Genomic DNA, 23,591 nt, shown 5'->3' on the forward strand with positions numbered 1-23,591 from the left:
TTTTATCCGTAATCAATCTTCTCGTAATCCCTATTATATTAAAAATTAAAACAAAGTAAAATGTAACAAAATTAGCATTTACAATTTTAAAAATTGCATTTTTTATTTACAGATTAACTTAAAATAAAATAATTTCATTTGTAAAATTATAAAAAACCTTTAAAATATTAATTTTGGTTAACAGTAAATGGTATTATTCAAATAATAAATATTAACTCTATTGAAATTTGACATTATTTAATTCTTTTAATTCATACAAGGATTAAATTGATCCATTTAATATGAAAAAATTAATTTAATCCGATTCTTATAAAAAAGAAACATGTTAAAAACATTCATCTTACAAATAATCTGAAAAATGACTTCTTCTTCTTTTTTTTATAACAATAAATATTAACTCCGTCTGTAAAAAAAAAATATTAACTCCATTAAAATTTAACCTTAATCAATTATTTTTAATGGTACGATGATTAAATTAATCTAATCCTTATAATAGGAGGGCTAAAATCAAAAGGCTAAAATAGCAATGAATATATATTCTATCCATCAATAGTAAAGCATCAAAATTCATAGCAATTTAGCAACTATAATAATCAAAGGATGAGCTTTTCTAAATAAACAAGCTTCCATCAATGGCAGGCAGCTACTTCATGTACTCAAAACAAAAATGTATTCATTTATCATTACAGCAGTCAATGGCATCATCATCTTCTAGCCTTGAACAAAAGGGTTCAATAATTTAATCCATAGACCAAAAAGAACTAAAACAATAGAATTTCTTCTCAGTATACATATAATCATAATACTACTAATAGGAAATCTTACTTTGGTCGCCTATACAGAATGTCGTCAAGAGTTTCTTTGATGCGGTTTCCGATTTTATTCATATTCTTGACGACACTCGATGCTACAAGGCCTGCATTCCTTTTGAATCTGTATTTTTGATAGCCGGCAATTTAGGGGCTCTTCCTTTTTTGAAAATATATATTAGGAAAAAACAGGAAATGCATCTAAGAGATCCCAAATTTCGAGAAATGCTTGCCTGTTATAGAACTCATCTCCTGTTGATGGTCTCGACCTTTGGGTTCGAGGTTGAGGAAGCACATGAGTATCTGCAAGTGAGGAAATATAAGAAACACTAATGATAGAAAAGAAAACATATGAATGAGATTTCCCTGTCTCTTCTCTCTATTCATCTGCATTCTTCGATTCAAAAAAAATACAAACTCGATTTGGTAATTATTGAACCGAGCTCAAGATAGAGCTGAATTCAAGCTTAATAATACTAGACACGAACAGCTCACGAGCATTATCGAGCTTTATATTATTAAATTACGTTATTGCTCTTAATATTTATTATTAACCCTAAACTTAATTATTGAGTCAAGCTCGAGCTTAAAAATAGATGTTTGATCAAGCTCAAGCCGAGTATCAACTTTTGAATTTCGAGTCAAGCTCAAGCTCGAGCTTGACAGTATTTGGGCTCGGCTCAGCTCGATAACACCCCTAAATTAGACCACCAATTCCCAGTTTGACCGCCAGTCTTACCAGTCCAGAAATTAAAAAAAGAAAAATTCAGAAAAATAAGTAAAATTAGAAAAAAGAAAAAAACACAATTAAATAGCAATAATGACAAACTCAATTATAAATTCCAAATTCAAATTTAAACCCAAATTTAAGTGGTTAATTTTAAAGGATTTGGGCTCAGTTGGACCAGTTGGTTTTTAGAATGGTTTTTTTTTCCGGTTTGGTCCATGAAATTTGGGATAAAAACATAAACAAACAGGTTCTAATGGCTTTTTCCCAGTTTCAAGTGATTCACTCTAAAACCAGTCCAAGCCCTCTATCCGGACCGGTATACCAACCATTTACCGGTTCGACTGGCCGGTCCTGTTTAAACAACATTAGTTTTTCCCCATTAAAATTCCAATATATCCCCCCTCCCTCCTTTTTTTTTTTTGGCTCTTCTGCATTATCTCTATTCTCTTCATTGTTCTCTTCTCTTCGAAAGACCTTCCCTAAAGAATCACCAAATCCAAACAACAAATTGCTCCTAGGAGTATTTGGGGTTACTGATTTTGACTCTATCTTTGCTTCTACTTTTTAATGAAATAGCTCTCATGCATATGGTTTGGTCAATGCTTAAACACAAATCTTTTGAACTCAAAGTAATGATCCAGAATTCTAACTGATGATTAACTCCGGCCTGCGACTATATCATGTTTGTGAATAGCATGCAACAAGAGATAGACACCCAGAAATATTCTTTATGAGTTCCATCAAGAACTAGTGCAAAGAGCTCAGGACTTTACATTATCGGTGTAACACCATTCTCAGACTCACGACTGTTTCCTCACACATGCACAAGAAAAGACGAATTTGAAATGGAGTGATTTCAATTCAAATACCTTTGTTTTTATGGATATTGGCAGGAACGTGATCGTTTGAAGCAGCTGTTCTGTCCAACAATACCTGAAGCAACAGGTAAATGTAGTAGTTTAGTATTCAACAGAAGACATATACGGGATGGAATATATTTTAGAACTGTTGGACTGCTCGTGGTTCGTTCCAGTCCTTTAAAAACCTAAATTATCTTTGTGGGGGGGCCAACAGATGATCGAGTTACCCACCACATATTATCACCAATCTCCAAACCACAAGAGATGAAGGCAAACTAACCACATAAGAAATTTGCAAAGACATAAATAGAGAATCTATTTCCTTCAATTCAAATCCTTAAAGCCTTTGAGCACAAAGCATTCATGTAGAGCATCATAGAAACCAATAAACAATAGACTAAATTTCCAGGAGAAAATTAAAAAAGGGGATAAATGTACCAAACATTCCTAGACTATTTCCTAGAATCCATAAAGTATCAATACTATATCAATCATGACCTTCCATCAACTTAAACGCCAGTTTAGGCGTTAAAAATCAATTTAGATTCACCGTGGAGCATTTATAAAACATGTGATCAAATTGTACATAAGTGTGTACCTACTGTATGAACAGTTTGAATCTAACATACTAAAAAACAGACTGTCAGAGTGCTCTCTAACACGTTAGATCCAAGTAGTTCACAGGTACACACATGTTTGCAATTTGAACTCTGTGTACCTATGTTTGCAATTTCACCTATGTGCTTAAAATATACTCTACGACTAATGGAGCTTAACTCAAAATTCAGAGCTTGATACTTGGCTTGAGATCAACTCAATTTCTAAGCTCATTACTCGAGCTCGAGCTTGTTCATAATTAAGCTCTTTCTGTACATTAAGTGTAAAAATATAATTTTATAATATAAAAAAGATATTAAAATGAAAGCATTACAGTGCTCGACTTCGGCTCAATCAATAGCTCGAGCTCGAGTTCAACCTTGGCTCGATAATTACCAAATAAAATTCAAGTTTGTTTCAAGTCAAACCCGAATAACTTGTGAGCACCAGTTTCTCATTTACACCCCTATCAACTACAGGTTTGAGCTGGCACTTACAACTCAATCATTCAAGCCATAGCTTGATGATGTCAAGTGCAATTAACCCTTAATAATCCCCACACAATTCAAATACAACACAAAATACAAACTTTTTACCAAAACCGACAATCCCCAAACCATGCAATAGGAAGATAGAAAAATGGAAGTGCAAAAGGAAATACCTCGAGACCAACACAAAATGGTAGTTCAACTGGTTTATCAGATTGATTATCAGCTGAAGAATCTTTATTATCTAAGTAAACCGAGTAACCAACACAAGCATACTTGAAATCAGTGAGTGTACGGCCTTCCTTTGAAGCTTCCAATTCAGATTCCCCAATTATGTACCTAGGTACTAATCATAAGTTTAATTCAGTTCATACCCATAAAAAAAGCATATAAAATGGAAAAGAGAGAGAAAGAGACCTTGTTGGAGAGTTCTAGGGATGCCAACGCAAGTAGGGTTTTGGGATTTAGATTTAAGAGCGGAAGAGTAATAAAGGCAACCCTTGCATGATTTCCCTTTGGATCCTTGGATTTGGTTTTGATTGTTAGGGTTAGAGTTGGAATTAGGGTTTTGATTTTGGGTTTCGATTTTCGACTCTTCTTTGTTCATCTTCCTTAAGGTTTAGAGATTGGATTATACTCTCTCTGCAACTGCAATGGCGACCGCAACGCGCGCGTTTTAAAGGTTGGAGATTTTTCTTTTCCTGATTTGGGCAGTTTGCCTTTTCCTTCTTTTTTCTGTTCCAATTATTAAGAAATGAAATTGTGGGAGGAGTATAAACAAAGCTGTAATTTTGCAATTTCGATCCTTTAAACTTGAAATCATTTCTAATTCATCCTCAAAATTTTGTTTTATTCTATTTTAATTTTGCACAATTAGCTTTTTCAATTTTAATTTATTAATAAATAAAATTTAATTCAATATACATAAAATTTTAATTAGGACAAGCGATTGCTTGAATTACATCTATAAAATTGCGCCTTTGATTTAATTATTTCTATTTATGAAAACAAATAATAAGTAGACTTAAAATAACGTCATGTCTATCTATGTTAATTACAATAAAAAAAGGGTCAAAGCAATATTTAGTCCCTAAATTTGATAACTTTTTTCATTTTGATCTTTGAATTTTTTTGTTCACATTAATCTCAAAATTTGACAATTTTTCTGAATTTGATCCCTAAACATAGATGCCATTAAAGTATGATGTTGTAACACTTTAAAATTATGCTATATCATCACTTGATGTTTTTTAATTTTTAAAGAAAAATTACTAACTTCAAAAACTAATGTAGACCAAAAGAGAAAATTTCAGGGATTAAATTAAAAAAATTACAAAGTTTAAAAACTAAATATTACTTTTATCTCAAATCAAAATTGTACATACATTTATACTAAACCGAAACTACGTTAAATTAAAATCCAAAATATATTTTTGAAGTTTAATTTTTTTTCACAATTGAGGTCAATCAAAATATTCAAATATACTAAATCACTTTTAGAAAGACTTAATGAAAAATTTAACCACTAACATTTGTATGTTTTGTCAAAATAATTGTATCTTTGAGCTTTTTTGACCTTCAATCTTTGTTCTTTTTTTTCAATATGCTTTTTCTTATAGATTTAATGATAGTACCAAGATAATATGAAATTATATATGTGAAATATTTCTAATAAAATATAATTTATTACTTAGATAACCCAACAAAATAATTACATGTAGAAAATAATAAAATAAATAATATATTAAATTAAGGAAAATAACTCTTAATTTAAAGAAAATAAATATAATTATCTAAAAACAATTAATTCAGTATAAAAAACTTCTCAATGAACAAATGAAAAGTTAAAACCTTTTAAAAGAAAAAGAGAGATTGAAATATTAAATTTATTTATTAAATCTATTAAAAAAACAATTTAAAAAAAATAAAAAAAAAATTAAAATTACAATTAAGGTTATTTTAACAAAATATGCAAACGTAACTATAAGGTCTACCAATTAATCTAAATTCTAAAATTTACTTTTGTTTTCATCTGAAAACAGGAAATCAAAGCCATGATTGAGCGATCAGACCATAAGACAAATTGAACCTAATTTTGGTAGAACTCTAATATAATCACATCACTAATTCACATTAACTTATTATAAGATATTCATTGTTAGACAGCATGCCATGTGAAGAAGGAAAAAAAAGAGCTAAGAAGAAAAACTACAAAAGAAACAAGGTTTTACAATGCATAAAATCATTCGAAAGAAAATATAATGGCAGCACATTTCAAATGGATTTTTCCTTCTTAACGTACAGACATACCTACCCTAAGCTGCTCTACATGTACCAAAAATTTTTAAGTGTGCATATAATCACACGATGCCCCTTTCTTGCAGTGTCCATTTTCATGGAATTTGCATACTCTTTGACCTTTAAATGGTGGTCTAGAAGAACCACCACCTCCACTGCCAAATGATGATTGCCTGTTCCAAGGTTTGGCCCCACCAAAACCTGATTCGTTACCCTGGGAGCTTCTATCTCTTTGATCAGAAAACTTGTCTCCGTTGTGATTTGGTTCAGCTCCGGCTCCGGCTCCGGCTCCTCCCCACATGCTTGAGTTTCTAGACGGTGTTGGATAACCAGGGTTTGCATTTCCTGGTGCTGCACCTTGTCCTGGTGCAACCCATCCGGTAGGTCCTTGGCCAGGAGGTGTCCATCCTTGGATTGTATTCCCAGGAGCAGACCAACCTGGATTTGCATTCCCGGGTACTTGTCTTTGGCCAGGTGGAGCCCAATTTTGATTTGGATTAACAGATGCTGATCCCTGACTAGATGGTCCCCAGTTCATGTTTGTATTTGCCGGGACCGGTGCACCCCATCCCATGTTTTGATTCCCTGGTATTGGTCCCCAACCAGGGTTTTGATTCCCTGGTGCCTGTCTCAGGGCAGTGGTGCCTTGGTTATCGGGGACAGTCATACCCCAAGGTAAATTTGGTGGTGCAGGAAGTTGAACGTTTGACTGAACTGGAACAGCAGGTCTCCAGGATTCTGATGGCACCATATTCGGTTGACCAGGAGTTTGGAAAACCCCAGGGAATTGACTGGCCTGTGATGCGTCATTCCAGTGACTATAAGCAGCAGGTTGAGCAGGCATGGCAAGCGAGGGATTTGGCTCATGCTTCTGAGTCGAAGCGTTTGTCCACCTTTGAGTTCCAGTGGCAGGCATAGAGGGTACAGAAACTGCTTCTTGCCTTGAAACTGAGACAGAACCCGGTCCATGAGTTTCAGCAGGAGGATTATTAGAACTCAAAGATTGAACCAAATTCTGGATAGATACACCTGCATTTTTCAAATCAGCACCTAAATTAACTGAAGCCTGAACATTGACCTGTCTCCTATGTGATTCACTTGACACCATCGGATGTGAATGCACTACAGGAGCAGCTGGGCTCCCACTCTCTGAAACAACAGTAGGGGGTTGCAGCCCTACAGCACCTCCTCGGAATGGATTAGGTACCGGAAGAGGACCTGATGACTGACCAGGGGTAGGTGACCATTTGCTTTCAAATGCTTGTCCCTTATTCCCACCAGTGGGATTTTGGTTCGGAGTAGGAGAAGGTAGGTTTGTATCAGAGCCCCATGTATCTCGAGAATGCTTTGGGATTTCGAGTGAAGATGGAGCAGGTCTGACTGCGGAAGAACTGATATCTGTTTGACCTGGTGAAGCCAGAACACGCTGAGGACTCCAAGCTACACGATGTTGATCAAGCCTTGATCTTTCTCCAACTTGGCTTTCAATTCCTTGTTTCAAGGCTGCTCCAAGAGAATTCCCATACAAGGCCATTTGAGCTTTTGGAAGGCTATTATCGACTACTGGAGGGTCTTTCTGAAACTTTCCAGCCAAGGCATTAGTCAAAAGTATAGAATCATCTTGAGTCTCATTAGTTTTCCATATTTTTAAATCAGCAGGGAAATATCCAGTATTACTCCATTTCCGCAGCTGCACTATCGAAAATGGTCCTTGAACCTTACCAGATGGATCCTGATAATGCCACATTTTCTCAGTTTCATTAACCTGGACATTGGTAGTTACTCCTATGGATGGAGGTGCAGGTGAAATTTCCGATGCAACCTTCAAAGATGGTTCCTGGATTACAACAGAGTGGGTATTCCTTGTCCCAATTTCCGAACTTAGGGCCGTTTTTGGCTTGCTCCAACTGTTTGGTTGTTGTGTTTCTCTCTCCCGTCCTAGATTCCATAAATTTTCATTCCCCGTCTCACTGGCTCCAATAGAATCGTCCCCTTTGCTTGTAAATCCTTTACCAGACAGGTTCCTGCTTAATTCCCGATTCATGCTAGAATAATTTCTACCCCCACTCCAAGAATCAGTTGAACTGTAACCTCCCTTCCTCGGAGAAATTGGCTCTCTCCCTCGCCTGTTAAAACTACTACCTCTTGATCTCATATAATTACCTGTACGAACCAAAAGATTATAAAAACTCAATGTCAATTAAGAGATGTAAAAGAGGACATGAAAAAGGATCACAAGAAAAAAAAAGGACCTTGTTTCTTATCATCTTCATCTTCTTCTTCCGATTCATAACTAGGATCCATGTTGGGGTCTACATGTATCTCAGGTATCTCCTCTAATCTACGCTGTAGCTCCTCAGGTGTCTTTAAAATTTGCAATTTCTCTACACATTCTCTAAGCGTGAACAATAGTCAAGGACTACAATGAAATTGTTGGAGACAGTTATTTTCATCAGAAAGAAATACAAGGAAACAGTAGATGAATTCAGCAAACATGAAATCCTAATCATAGTTAGAATCGAAATTAATTTTTTTTACAAGTTCAATTAAACACTCAGCCACAGGAAAAGTATTGTACGGAGCAATATCTTAAAACAACACAAACAATATCTTTTTTTTTTTTTTTAAGATTGAGCACCAAGATGATGTTTTAGTGCAAAAATGAGCAATTTTTATAATTATTTCAACAAGGCAACCTACTCCACTGAATCCTGAAATTTGGACAGTTGAAAATATTGAAGGTCTCTGAGGTTTTAGCAGGGCTATCTCTACCTTCCTAACCTAAAAGATGTACTGAACAAGAGTGAGGTTACGTGTCAGGGTCAAGCCTCTAGCAAATCCAATGTTAAAAATGAATTTGCTATCAACCGTCAAATACTAATTGATATGCATCCAACTATAATTGAAGAAAACAATAGTGCAGAAACTGAAATAATGAGTAGAGGATATTCTTTTCTACGTCCTAAATCACTGGCTCGATCACGAAGATGACTGAGACGTGTTATCTCTGATTCCACCCACTGCATTTTGATAACAGAGAAATTTGGGTTATTCTTTTTCAATAACACGCGCTGATATGATATTATCAATGATACTATTCAAGCAGATCATATTCAGGACTAAAGAAGATTGTGATCCATTTTGCAAAATATCCATATACCAGAAATTTGCTTTCTTTTTTTCAGATGACTTTCCTTTTCTTACGAGGTATCATACATATAAAGAACCCAACATATAAAGTTGTGAATCATGCTTTTCAAGATCATAGAACATACTAATTAGCCATTCTCACCCAAAAAAAAAGTGTCCGCGTGTATGTGTGTGTGTGTGTGTGTGTGTAGGATAGCCCCAGGTGAAAAGAAAGATATTTACATCTTTGACTCTGACTGCCTGGATTGTCATGGCCTTTTCCTGTATATCTCCCTGCAGCAATCAATAAATCTTGTAAAAAGGACTCCAAATAAGATTTAAAAGGAAAAAAAATAACAAGGATAACTATGGTATAATATATGAAAATGTGATAAACATGAAGTGAAAATTACCACAGTCAGCCGGTTGATAAGTCCACACTTAATGCTCTGGCGTAGCCGCTTGCATTCATCCTAACAGATCAACTGGCTTAGCATATTCTTAACAGGAAAGAGTTCATAAATATAATAACCAAAACAAAATACAGCTGATATTGATGCTTATGAACAAGAATAGGATTTTATATTTAAAAGCAAATGAAACAATTAAACTGGCCTTGATGTTTAAATACATGTATTTGATATGTTTCTAAAACGGGTAGCCTTGATGTTTTAACCCGAGATTTTCTTAATAGGATCATATTGTACTTTGGTGTTTAGAAAATGATATAGAACACCATCAAAGATGCAGATGATCAATAAAGGAAAATAAAATCCAATTCCACATGCAGCTAATAACTACCTCAGTGAACTCTTGATTTGATATAATATCAATCGATATGGCCTCTGTCTTGTTTAAATTTAAAATATCTAGTAGAAAATCAGTAGTTCTTTTCCCAACTCTATATGGTTCAGCAACTTTGCTTGTACCTGTACAGCAAATCATATCATTTAATAATCTTATGAGATTTTGGTACTTGTGTTGAAGGCAAAAAACGTGCCACGGCAGACAGTTTCCAGGTACTTACCAACAACTTGCACTAGCCTATACAAATCTTGCTTTTGACCAGCACCAGATATTCTTATTCTCACAAAAGAATCGAAAACCTTGTCATGGAATGTTTCAGTATCTTCAAGCAATTCCTCCACCAAATTTCGTCGCAAATAAATTAGACTGATATTATGCATGTCAATGGCAGCATAATCATCTACATTTGATTGAAGTCCCCTTGCATCACCCTTCTTTCGTGTTTTACGTTTCTTATCTTTTCCGGTCTTTCTCAAAGCATCAGAGTTCCAATCAGCCTCTAGCTGATTAGCTTCTGCATCAACAACACTCCCTTGAAGGTCATATGTCTGAGAGTCCTCTTTTGTGAAAAAAATGTGAGGGTCTAGAAGATTTAACATTTCAATATGACCCACTCTCGGTTTCCCAAACAGATTCTTAAGCCTCATGTCACAAATGACATAAGACTTATTGCGACGATCTCGAAGCTTGTACTTTTGAATGTAATCCAATATAAGTTGACTTAGCTCCATTCGAGATAAAACAGATTTGTCACCATTTCTCATGTTCATAACAACTTCTAAGAGCTCTTTCGATGCCCACTCAGCATTTTCATCTGCAGATGCACCTTCAGCACTAGCTGCCATAGTGCTAGGAGAATCACCCTCCGTAGCACGTGCCTTTGATTGGCTCCTAGTCTTTCTTCGTTTAGAAACGGTTACTTCAACATTCCCAGAAGAACTATCTGAGTCAGACCCTCCAGCATCATTAAAACCATGGAGTTCAATAGGTGATTCCTGTTTGGCAGCACCTTTCCAGGGATTTTTAGCCTGAGCAAGTTCATCTGAAGTTATTGATAGCCTGCTCTTTAAATCAATCCAATAATCCTTGAATAGATATTCCCAGCTACCTCGGTCATCAAAATCAATTTGTGCCTGCAAAAGTAACAACAAATATAATGGATAACCACAAAATGGAGAGCATAAAGCCACTAATATATAACCCTAAAACCCTAGAGAAGGAACGAATCAACATTCATATGACAACACATCTACATTATACACTGTTATAACTGTTGAATGATTTATTGCATTAAACAGAAATATCCATGCATGAATCTTGGTTTAGTTTTTAGCTTAGAACAGCCTCTCTCAATCCGAAAGACTTAAAAATATGTTATCTGGTGGACACACTCCAGTCTTCTCCAATTTCACTTACAGGGAACTAACCAATGAAAAGCAGAAAACATTGAAGATTGCAACTGAATACAATGCCAATAAGAAGACCAAGAGGCTTGCATAGAATTTCTTGACATGGAATATAATTCAAATGCACTGATAATTTGTTTTCAAAGATTATGAAACATTTACACCCCCAGAGTTCATCAATGAAGAAAAATAGACTCTATTATTTGTTTTCAAAGATGATGAAACATTTACATCCCAGAGTTCATCAATGAAGAAACATAGACTAAAAACAATCCATAATGAAACATACTAGCAGTTAAGACAATAAAACCAAAATAAATCACACAAAATAAAACAGTCCAAAGTGACTGAATTTATTGAAGATATATGCAGTGAAATAACCAACACCACCACCTCCCCCACCCTCCTAAACAACCACCTAGAGGAACAAAAGACCTCAAGAATTATATAAATTATTGACACTATAGGAAGAGAGGAAGTCGATGCTATGAATTATCCAGGTACATGTTTACGACTTACCACAAATTAATAACCCAATTAGCCCAAAAAAATTATCAAGAGAAACTAAAACTTCAAACAGAATATATCAAGAGAAATTGAGAAAAGTGCAGAAATGGTTACAAATGTCAGATTCCCACTATCAATTAAAATCATGGAAACATACTGCAAATAAAAAAGACAGAAGTAGGAGTTGCACATTCCTAATGCATCTATGAGTAAAAACAACACAATCATGCTGGCAATGTTCAACAAATAAATCAATAACGGAAAATAGCAAATGCAAAGAATAAAACAAAAATGAATCAATGAAAGTACAGTATAATACCATTTCCTGATTTACCTGCTGCTCCTTTTCAATCAACATGACAAGATTCATACACGACTCACAGAAGCCTTTGTTACCCCTAATACATAGGATTACAGCCTCTTTGATGCATCCCTTGCATAAGGAAAAGGTACACGTGAAACACATATAATGTGCGTTCTTTTTGCAGTTGCTACACAGATGCCAACCTAATTTGCAGAAAACATAACTCAAATTAGATAGAGATATAAAAGATAACGTAACAGACATTTCCTATAAACATAAAAACAGAAGTTGATAAATGAAAATCATACATATAGATTAAGCAAGAATCTCCAAGAAAGAAATCAAAATGCAGGGTCAACTAACATATGTTTTGCATGCGGCAGGATAACAGAAAGCAACAGCAAAAAAGCAGTGACATAAATAGGCTAATAAGAATAAATTCCGGAGCACACATTCAAAATCCCCTAGGTGCATATGCCCCCAGAGGCATTGAACAAGCACACTTGCATCAAGAATTCTAAAAGCTTAATAAACCAGTCTTTCTTCAGACATTGGAAAAAAGGCAGACAAATACAAGCTGCAACAATGGTATAACCTTGAATACGAATATTGTGCACACCCTTTTGTCACACAATATAGAAATGTTCATCATTCTTTGATGATCCCAAAGTGTATAACACAAGCATATTAAACTGTTTTCACTCAGTAGATTATGACTCAAAAGATGGCTTATCCGACCCAATGCATCCTGAAATTTATACAACCAGTTCCGTCAACGGTCTAGGCTATAGCTCATTCAAGCAGAAAGATGTATTTCCCATTCTAGTCTTTTTTGTCATTCTTGACGCAAGAATGTTTTAGTTCTCAGTCCTCAGTGCATCTTCTCATACTAATGAGCATCTCAAAGAAGCTTTCTCAAGGAAAAGGGCACTGCTTAGAGCTACAAAAGAAAAGAAAAAATTTCTAACAGAAGCAAGACCTTAATCCAAAAGCTCTACCCAGTGTTTGCAAAACAGTAGCCTCTAGTTCCATAATAATTTAACACAAGTTACTGAAATTGTAAGTTCTTATTCCTTTTTGCGTATGGTTTAGACAAACAAAGAGTATTTCTGGTTGGCTCAAGTAAAGGACATTTAGGCAGATCTATACTGCCTTCCACAAAGGCTACATGTTAGTCTCAATCAACTTTACATAAGGAAACAATTGGCCAGAACTGCAATTCAGTATCCATTACACTCCACATAAAATTCGAACAGTGCTTCGCAGTAAGAAAATCATAATTTTGAAGATGCCAAATATATATTAGATGGCCCCAAATGCACATTTAGAATGCAAGTGGGTATCCGCTACTTATACATGAAACTCAATCATTTGCAAGTTCCAAAATTGAAGTCATTATTTCCTGCCCGCTAATAAGTCAAAGTACAGCAGTTGCATAGTTCTGTACTTATGTCTAAACAAAAAGGCTGATAACCAATCTCTCAAACTCTTGACGAGTAGTATTACAAATATGGTCACTGAAGTCTCACCGGAAAGCTCAGCCTTTGAGACCTTAATTGAAGTTTTCCATGATCCCATGACATGTAAAGACTTAAGAGATGATCACATTCCAGAATAATAATTACAATGTGCAGACTACAAATCCAAGCATTGCCAGTAGCCATTGCCTTGAGTTGGAATGATAGGTCGACCCTAATTACTACAGAAAGGTACTACACTTCAATTGTTCTTTCGAGAGCCATTAAACCAATTTGAGGAGCATGCAGAACTTTAACGGTGTGCTGGGCAAAACTAAATACTGAACTTCCTGTGCCTTCAGAAAAGCCCACTCCAGCAAGCTCCACTGTCATGTAAATCAAACATTTCGCAAAAAAAAGAAGTAACAACTTCAATAATGTTGCAATTAAATCTGAAAAGAAAAAGGGATATCACAGTTCAAAATTTTCGGTGCTCATGTTCCTAAATCGGTATCAGCCAACTATAGCAAACAGCAAACTTTTCCCCTAAAATATTGCAAAAAGTAATCATAAGCATATGGTACACTCATATTACAAAATAGGATAGCAATACCATAACAAGCAACATATCTGTTTCATATTCCACAAGGCCTCAAAATAAAACTCAGATATCATAGAGAGCAATAAAGCAACTTACCACAATTCCATTTACCCTTTGATTGAAAGAAAGCCTCATCTCGACCAACGCAAGCAGAGTGGTAAGCCTTTGGGCAACCCCTAAGGAGGAAAAACAACAAAAACCATAAGAGAGCTGATACACAGATACAGCTGGCATGAGAACTGGCTTTGGTAGACTCACCTGCGGTCGCAAAGCACAAGGTTACCGCCATCAAAGCAAATGAAACAGACATCCTCTTCCACCTTCTTCCTAGATGGAGCTCTTGCTGGAACCTTAGTACTCAACTTCTTTCCCCGCTTCCTCTTGCCACCACTGGCTTTACTATCCTCCTCTATCTCCTCTGTATCCTCCGTCTCCTCTGCAGCCTCCATTTCCAACTCTTCTGTCGTCTCAGGCATCTCAGTGTCATCTGCTGCTTCCATTGCCTCTACAGTATCTCCCATTTCAGCTTCTCTCTCCTCTTCTTTTTCGACACCCTCTACTTCATTTCCTAACTCTGTATCTTCTTCTTTCTCCGATTCCTCCTCCATCACAGAGTCCTCCGCTGGCTCAGCCATATCGTTACCTATTTCCCTGGCTGCATGAACATACTCCAAATCTTCAGTTTGCTCAGTCACATTAAGCACTGATTTTTCTTCCAAAACTCCGCCTTCCTCAACCATGTCAGTTCCCATTTCTCCCTCAACCACCGGTTCCTCCACAAATTCAGTTTTCTCAGTCATGTCATCCACCCCTGTTTCTTCCATAACCCCACTTTGCTCCCCCTCTTTCTCCACCATCATTTCACTTTTCACGGACACGTCAGCCACCTCTCTTTCATTCATAATTCCAGTTTCCTCCTTAACCACAGTTTGCTCTGTTGAACCACCCACTTCTACTGCCACGCTTGTTTCTTCTTCTTTAGCCAAAACACCTTCTGTGGCGCCATCCACCGCCGCCGCATCAGCAATCCCTCTTTCCTCCACCATGTCAGCCACCTGTTTCTCCTCTGGAACATCTACTCGTTCAAGCACATCATCAGCCACCTTTCGCTCCACCAAATTTCCCGCTTCATCAGCCAACTCAACAGCTCCGTGTTCTGCCACAGACACCTCAATCCCTCCCGCTGACCGTATTTCATTCGCCATCTCAGACGCATCCTCCATTTTGCACATCACAACAACCCCCGCCGCATCCTCCACCACGTCAGCTTTCCCCCCCGCCATGTATCCATCCTCCCCGCCATCACCTTCCTTATTACCAACACCCGAAGACGAAGCATTTACCTCAACACCACCACCCAACATCTCGCACTTCTCCTCTCCACCGATCAAATCCTCGCCGCCCTTTTCACCAGCCCCAGCCTCACCAACAACTCCCTTTCCCTCACCTTCCTCCTCCTTTTCAGCAGAAACCTCTGTCGATACTCCCGGCTCATCCAACACGGAAACAGACTCGAGCTCAAAATTAGACTCACTATTCCGATTCTCTAACTCAGAAACCGTTGCTGTATTCACCGGTGTATCTTCCAATTGAACAGAAGAATCAACATTGGGGACATGGTGAGCCTCTTCTTCCTCGGTATCCATGGAAGAAATAAATTATAAAATAACAGGAATTAACAAAATTAAAAATCGAGTGAAACCCTAGAGATTGAAAGCCCTAGGGTTTTGAAGTAAAAATTTTCGGGCGTCGTTTTTTTCTCTCGTTTTATTGAATTTTTAATTAAAAAACAATTTTTTTTATTTTGCGAAAATGAAAGAATCGGGAGAGAGAGATGGGTGCTGTCGTTCGCAGAGAAAAGAAAAAAAAAACATACACTAGTAAAGGGCGAACGAGCGAGAGATTTATTTTATTGTCTTAAAGTGCAATTTCGAAATGACGAATCTAACCTCATGGGCGTTTAATCCACCATCTCAATAAGGTTATCCACAGGAATTTGGGCCTTAAATTGGCCCGTGATTGTTGGGGTGTGGGCTCTTATCTCTTTTTTTGGGTAAAAGTACCATGGAAGCCCCTATATTAAGAGTCAATTTGCATTTTGCCCCCTTAATTGAAAATTTGGGCTAATTAGTCCTTGTGCAGTAGATCAAAGAGCAAATTGGTTCTTTTTGTTGAAAACTTCATCTATTTCTACTGTTAAAAATTGAAGTGACTGCTAGAATAACCAGACAGTAATACATACCTCGTGGTGACATACAGAAACTAATTTTTAATAGTAGAAATAGATAGAATTTCTAACAGGACCAATTTGTTCTTTAATCTAACGTACACTGACTAATTTGCTATTTTTTTTAGTATAGGAAACAAATTACAATCTAATTCCTAGTACAAGGTCTTCCAAAGTTTACAAATTCTATTAAATTGGTTTTGAATTAGCAAATTTAGCCCACAAATTTGTGTAAATGTATAAAAATAAAGGTAAAATTTATTGATTTTTTTTTTAAATTAGACCAAATTGGCAAAACATGTAAACATAAATATGTTATTATATCAATCAAATTTATATACAATTGATATAAGACATTAGCACCATAACAATTTTTTTTAATTACTCACTTTCAAACTTGAAAATAATTAAATTTTTTTACCAATTTCTTTTCATCAAGAATTGTCTCCAAAGAATCAAGTTTGTGACTTTTGTCAATTAAGTCTTAGTTCATTTGGCATAAATATTTTTGCTAACTAAAAGGACGTGAGTTCAAATACGCTAAAACACATTGTCTTCCTATTTATAGATTGAAAATGAATTATGAATAGTTCTAACTATTATATCAAAAATAGCCAAATATGATTAAATCCTATAAAATTGTTAAACAAATATAGAGTAGGCATTGGTAGTATAAAATCCTTTTATTCCATACCCAATACTGAAATCCTAATGGAAAATAATAATATATGCTTCACATATAGTCTTGGCAATTAGTACACTAAAATCCAAATCAAAAGATCCTATTATCATATAGGGTTCCAAATCTTCAATCACAAACCATGTTACTAATTAAAATATTTTTTGATACTGCCATAACCTGGCTGCATCATCATCTAGTACCTCCGAGGAGGATAACGGTCCAAATACCTTCCTGATGGACACTCATATGCCATGTGTCCTCTTCCACCACAGTTGTGACAGATCATCAACGGTCCCATGCAATCCCGGCTCATATGACCGAATTGATGGCAGTTACGGCACACTACATCTCTATGATGATGATCTCGATAGCCACCGCCACGACTACCACTACCACCACCACCACCAAAACCACCTCGATCACCTATCATGTTGCCTTTAGGGCAATGCCTAGCCACATGTCCGGCTACGTTGCACAAGTTGCAGATTGGATCATTTGTACACTCTCGTGCCAAGTGACCTGGTCTCCTACAGTTGTTGCATGCCTTGTCATTTGTGCAGTCAGCTGCTATATGTCCAGACTTGTAGCAATTATTGCATAACCTAACGTCCCCGGGTGGCATTGGGGGTGCAGTGCACTCTCTTGCTCGGTGTCCAGCTTTCCCACAGGTGTGGCAGATTCCCTCATTTGGACAGTTGTTAGCTGTGTGTCCGGGTTCACGGCAATTCCAGCATAGAGACTTGGTTGTGCATTCAGAAGCAATATGCCTGCTCAAAGAAGTTCCGACATGATTAGAGCGGCACCAAAATGTGCAAGACTGAAAATAGAAGCAACATATTTGGTCACCCAGTTCCATCACAAAGACGCTACAAAAATATTACTCATAAAATAAGTGAAAATTCTACCATGGGCTCGCCAAAAAAAAGTGTACCAAAATTCCAACTAAAACGTTAGGATCCTTTATAGTGGTATAGCATTAGGAATTTTCGTATTGCCGTTTTTTTTCTCAAGCGTACAGCAGAATTTCCCGTAAAACAAGAGATGACAAAGAATTAACACATTGCATGTAAACATATTCCGAATTGAAACTACTTTATCTCCTTCAAGTACTTGTAACTCAAAAGATATAAGATTCGGCTTCAACTACAAGGAGAGATTTGGTTCCTTACCCGGGGAGATTACAATTGTGACAAATAGCCACATTAGGGCACTCTCTAGCATAGTGACCAGGTCGTTTGCAGTTCTTGCAGAGATTGCTCTGGCTGGAAAGAGAAGTGAAGCGGCGTTAATATTGAAAAGATTTTTTTATCGCTATTCTTTAAGAGTGTGTTTGGATGGGATATATTTCATTTCAATAAAAGTTTTCAGAAGTCCAAAAAGAATTTGCCTGTTCAAGAACCTCGAAATTCTAATTGAACTTCATTTTTTTTCTTTTTTTTTCAAAAATTCCACATGATCTACTAATAAACATTATATTTTATAATTATTTATTATCTCATGAAACTCCCATAGATTAATTTTCTTTCTAAGAATATTAATCTAAACAAAACGATTACAAATGCTACCATTTTGAATTGATTCAAATTGCTTTCATTTCAAATTTCTTCAAAATTCCCATCCAAACGTACTCAAGAAAATCCTGTTAGACATGAAAGAACAAATGTATATAGACAGAGAAAAGGAGAGTAAAGAGAAATTTATGGGATATATCCATCCAAAATCCAGGATATCACTCAACTTTTGACCACATTCCAGCAAAAAGGAATAAAACAGAAGTGATTCACTACAGCGCATTACAGCCACGTAGATATAAAATATTATATGCATTACAGCCACGTAGAAATAAACAATACCCCACCTATGAGCAGTAATTTTGCAGTAAACACTACAGCCAAAGAAATATAGGGCCAAGGAGTTCAAAATATCTTCCCAATCATCACTTTGCTGAAGCATAAAACAATAATCATGTTATAGGTTCCTTCCAGTGTGAAATGAGGGCAGCTTACCCAGACCCAACATGACTTAAAGCTCGGATGTAAAATGACATGCAGATACTTTTCTCTAAGGAGTTATCATAATATTATTTGAAGGAGAAGAGAGAACTTTCTAAGAACCATGTGCTTAAACAGTTTTCCCTCAGGTTACTTAACAGAAGAAAGCAAATTAACTAAAATGATTGAAAATTAAAAAAACCTGAAACCCCGACGAGACTCCCTTCTGTAAGGTGCATTACGGTAAGAAAAGCGGTCAGATCGGATCTTACGACCCATGGGGCTGCGGCTCCTGCTCCTGCTTCGGCTCCCGCTGTCTGAACTCATTTTCAAACTTTTGTTTATCAACACCTACCACCTCCGATCAGATAAAACACCACCTCAACCAACACACAATAAATGCTCCTCCCTGTCCACAGCACAACCATACACCAATCATCATCCATGAGCCATATCAAACCTCTCACTATTCCCTCCAAACATAAACACCAAATCCCAAGAGTAAAACACACAGAACAGTCAACAAGCAATCCATCTTATATCAATTACAAACCACAAAATTCAGCGCCAACTACAGAGTACTTGATGACCCCACCCACACCTCAACCAAATTCCTCATTAAAGGTCCAACCATCTCTAGCAAATAGTCATCATGCCAGCATACATCAGGCCTGGAAACTCATGAACAGACACATAAACTCCATTCACAGCCATCCATCCTTTCTAGACAGATAATGTTCCTTGGCCAGTATCCAAGAGATAATTAAAAGAGAAAGAAGCAACATTGTTAAACATTTAAAAAGGGAATGGCTGATAGGATAGGAGCTTTTGCGTCCATAAGGAAAACTGTTGTGGTTCAAAAGAGAAAACAAGGAGAATGAAGAGAAACATGCAAGATGCCACAATGGGCATCGGAAACATGCTTCTAATAACTGACTTTCAAATTTAATTGTAGCAGTATAATTTAAAAGCAATGCAGCAATTAAGAAAGTAAAAAGGGGAAACTATTAAACTATTAAATCCAATTGCCAAGCTTTCAAAGGATTCATGATTTTTCTTTGTTCTGTATGATACCAGGCGACATACCATTAAACCCAATTCCAAGTTCAATAACCTACACTGAACTGCCTCCTCGTTTCCCTCATTATCTGAAATTAGTTCTCACCTCCCTTTTCTTCCTAATAAAAGACCCCCAACCAGCAAGTGTCCTCTTTTCATTACAATATGAGAAGCTTAAACCCTTTTTCTTTTGTTTTACAAGAATGCTGGAAGCAGTCATGGCACAACCATAAAACCAACCATTTTAAGTAAATTCAGTGCCTAACATCCTACATGTAGTCAGTTGCACTCAGTTAATACATAACAAACCACTGGCCTCTAATTCCCCCACATTCATCCCCATTAGCAAACAACAGAATGCAGGCATATGTATCATCAACCGAGCAAAAAGATTCAAATATACTTCAAAAGTGATGTGATGCTCACAATTTCTCCATCAAACCTAAAAAAAAAAGAGACAACAACAATTGATAAGCTAATTTAGCCAATAATTTGGCTCAAGAATGTACGAGAAACTGAATTTGCTCTAGATATGCAATCATCAAACATGACCAAGAATTTCTAGTTCATAGCATGAGCAATAGCATGGAATTATCTAGATTCTAAAGGTTCATAGTTAAGACAAAGCTTAGCATCGAACAAAGTAAGCTTCCAAAAATTTAAGAACAAAATCAAAAGAGTAGTTCAAAACCAAGTAAATAACAAAGGCTGATTATAAAATGTATAATCACTTAATGGAAACTAATTAATATTTTACAACCTTACCACAACCGGAAACTATTAACCATAATATTAAACTGATATACAAGAAATTAAAAAAAAAAAAAAAACAAGGCATCATAAACAAATAAACAACAAAGAAAACCACACAGAATTTTCACAAATACAACAAAAGCTTCTCTTTGATTTTCATGGACAATGTTCACCAGTTTTCACATATCTGCTTGCAGAGTGTTTGTGAAATTGACAAATCTAAACAAGATATCTACTCTCTCTGAAATTACTGAATAACTGGTTACTTTAACAAAAAAAAAAACATATTGCATGGAATAATGTGCCATCTTTGGCTGCAAAAGAAAAGAGAAAGAAGCTTCATGAATGCAAAATTTGCCACACGAAAATGGAATTATGATTTTTAGTAAAAGAAGTATATGCTTTAAACTTTTTGATGTTGGTCTTTGAAAAATCAGGATTTATAAATTACACGGCACCAAATTTATATGAAATCACCATCAAAAACCCCATTGTCATGGTGGAAATCCTTATTTTTTAAATAATTACCATCAGAAAGCAAGGGTTATTAAACCCAGAAAAACTTTCATTAACTAAAAATAATAAAAACCCACAAGCGCAATTATACAATAATTCCATTGAAATCAACTTTAAAAGCAGTACATCCATATACATAATAAATAAATAAATAAGCAACAATGAATAAAATAAAATAGCAATTTCAACAGAAACAACTGAAAAATAAAAGATTCATACTAATGCAAAAATCTTACAATTTGATAAAAGAGTTTCGAACAAACTAAGAATTGGCAGATTAGATCTATAAACCAAAACCCATTATAAGAACTGTACAGATCTAGGGGATTTGAAATTTGGGTCCGAGTTAAAACTCACCCGATCTTGGATCCTACGTGATGACCCGAAAAACGCTTCACTCTTTTTTCAATGGATTAAGCTATCAGGAATTTCCAATTTTGTGAATATATTGAAGAGAAAAAGAGAGTTTTGGTGTGCGGCGTAGGGTTGGGAGGAAATGGGATTAAAAAAAATAAAGGGTTAAATGTTACTATTTGGTTCATATAAGAAGGGTAATAATGTAATTTAATAATTTAAAATAAATATAATTTAATAATATAAATTATTTCAAATATATGTTAAAAATGGAATGTTTGATTCATTGATGCATTGTTTGTATAGTAATTACCGGGCTTAACTTTTGTTCGAGCTCGACTCAATAATTATTAAATTAAATTTAAAGTTTTTCGAATAGAAATTAAATAGTTTGGGAGCAAGTATCTTGTTTACTTCTCTCTTTTTTGTCTTAATTAGGGTATTCATTGTCGGTAGCTATAATTGATCTTTTCATTACGAGTGCTCTTCAAAAAATAATCAATTAGTACTGAAATATGCTTCATTCCTATGAGAGAGGATCGAATTCCTAACCACGTGGTTAAGAGATGAAGAGAACATCAATCACAATATACCTTATGTGCTGAAATCTTGTATATTTAAAGCATAATGATAAATTTAGCTCTTTACTTTTAAATTCTTTTTTTTGTCAATTTTGCTCTTATTGATTTTCTAACTAATTTTAACCCTTGATCTTTTAAAATGATTTACTATCAATTTTTCTAATTTAATCAAAATTTTGTTTTTTAACAAGAATGTTCGACACCAAAATTTATTTATTTAAACATGGTAGGTTGCATTCACGTGTACTTTATACTATTTTTATTGTTTTTTAATTCATTTATCGACGTAACATATAAAATAAATTATATTATATTAGCATAAAATACGAGTATATTGTCATATAAGTTATCATGTCAACATCATTAAAAATTTAATGTTATAATAAATATTTCTATTAAAAAATAATTTAAGTTTATTTTTAAATGACTAATAATAATAATAATTAAATTAACAAAATATGTAAATATTAAAACTAAATTTATCATTATATAAAACTTAAAAATTAATTTTACATATTTATATAAATGAATACTTCTTCTATGGCGTGCATACACCCATATGCCTTTTAAGGCATATAAAATTCGTTGCCTCTTCAAGTACTACCTAAAAATATGCAAAGATAATGTATTTTTACTCTGTGAATTAGTTATTTTTTCGGACACTTGAACTTTAGATAGAAATAGATAAAATTTTTATCGAAAATAATATTTTATGTATTAAATATTTGAACTTAAATATGATTTATCTCTTTTCAGGAATAATATAATTTGTTGCTCTCGAATTTGAGAATTAAGTCCATTTTGATACATTTATATTTTTTAGATTTAATTTAGTATATGAACTTGACAACTACGGTCATTTCGATCCAAAAACTTAAATTTTATTAATATTTAATTATGTGACCAGTGTTATTGGAATATGACTAGATTGGTCAGTTAGATCGATTAGACCAAAAACCTATTGATATATTGGTCGAAATAAAGCGGTTAAACCAAATTAATTGGAAATTGCTCAAAACCAATAAAATTTGAAATTTGGAACAAAAACCAATAGTTGAACGGGTGATTTGTTTTTCTTTTTCTTTTATGAATTTTAATTAATTAATTAATTAATTGTTATTGGTCTAGCAGTCAAACCGATAAAAACAATTGAATCTGTAACCAGTGGTCTAATCGATTCAACCACTAGTCTAGTTATTAAAACACTATATACGATACTCTAAGATTATACCACGTTATCACCTAAAAAATTATATAAAATTTTTAATTTCTGCCAATGATGTTTTATATTGTTTTAGGTTCATGAAACCAAAATGAATTTAGTTATCAAACTCAAGTACCAGAGTTGATCAAATAAAAGTTCATGTACCAAAATGAATCTAGTTACTAAATTTAGGGACCAATAATTATATTATATATTTTTTAATAAGGATTA

The 23,591-nt window shown here is 35.0% G+C and overlaps 3 protein-coding genes across 9 annotated transcripts; all 3 read right to left on the bottom strand.

Moving 5' to 3' along the window:
- Positions 1-653: 653 nt before the first annotated feature.
- On the bottom strand, positions 654-4,225 carry LOC107927813 (uncharacterized). Its single transcript, XM_016858936.2, has 5 exons — positions 3,902-4,225; positions 3,658-3,830; positions 2,409-2,472; positions 1,043-1,112; positions 654-933 (listed from the first exon to the last, which is right to left on the bottom strand). The coding sequence occupies exons 1-5, from the start codon at positions 4,089-4,091 to the stop codon at positions 822-824; spliced, it is 609 nt and encodes a 202-aa protein (XP_016714425.1). The 5' UTR covers positions 4,092-4,225; the 3' UTR covers positions 654-821.
- A 1,434-nt stretch (positions 4,226-5,659) lies between these two features.
- LOC107927924 (zinc finger CCCH domain-containing protein 19) lies at positions 5,660-15,873 on the bottom strand. 2 transcript variants are annotated; one of them, XM_041102862.1, is made up of 10 exons: positions 14,252-15,873; positions 14,090-14,169; positions 11,966-12,138; positions 9,939-10,851; positions 9,713-9,840; positions 9,325-9,384; positions 9,155-9,205; positions 8,732-8,802; positions 8,035-8,183; positions 5,660-7,945 (listed from the first exon to the last, which is right to left on the bottom strand). In XM_041102862.1, exons 1-10 carry the CDS (start codon positions 15,637-15,639, stop codon positions 5,829-5,831), a joined length of 5,130 nt encoding a protein of 1,709 aa, XP_040958796.1. In that variant the 5' UTR covers positions 15,640-15,873; the 3' UTR covers positions 5,660-5,828. The 2 variants fall into 2 exon arrangements, with proteins under 2 accessions (XP_040958796.1, XP_016714535.2); XM_016859046.2 differs by having other exon boundaries at positions 11,951-12,138.
- A 1,015-nt stretch (positions 15,874-16,888) lies between these two features.
- LOC107927931 (DNA-binding protein HEXBP) lies at positions 16,889-21,751 on the bottom strand. 6 transcript variants are annotated; one of them, XM_016859057.2, is made up of 5 exons: positions 21,579-21,733; positions 20,379-20,394; positions 19,096-19,302; positions 18,072-18,164; positions 16,889-17,669 (listed from the first exon to the last, which is right to left on the bottom strand). In XM_016859057.2, the coding sequence occupies exons 3-5, from the start codon at positions 19,218-19,220 to the stop codon at positions 17,096-17,098; spliced, it is 792 nt and encodes a 263-aa protein (XP_016714546.2). In that variant the 5' UTR covers positions 19,221-19,302; positions 20,379-20,394; positions 21,579-21,733; the 3' UTR covers positions 16,889-17,095. The 6 variants fall into 6 exon arrangements, with proteins under 6 accessions (XP_016714546.2, XP_016714547.2, XP_016714545.2 ...); XM_016859058.2 differs by having other exon boundaries at positions 20,356-20,394; XM_016859056.2 differs by lacking the exon at positions 20,379-20,394 and having other exon boundaries at positions 21,579-21,751.
- Between the last annotated feature and the right edge of the window lie 1,840 nt (positions 21,752-23,591).

Source organism: Gossypium hirsutum, chromosome A03, assembly GCF_007990345.1.
Source record: "Gossypium hirsutum isolate 1008001.06 chromosome A03, Gossypium_hirsutum_v2.1, whole genome shotgun sequence".
Lineage (NCBI taxonomy): Eukaryota > Viridiplantae > Streptophyta > Magnoliopsida > Malvales > Malvaceae > Gossypium > Gossypium hirsutum.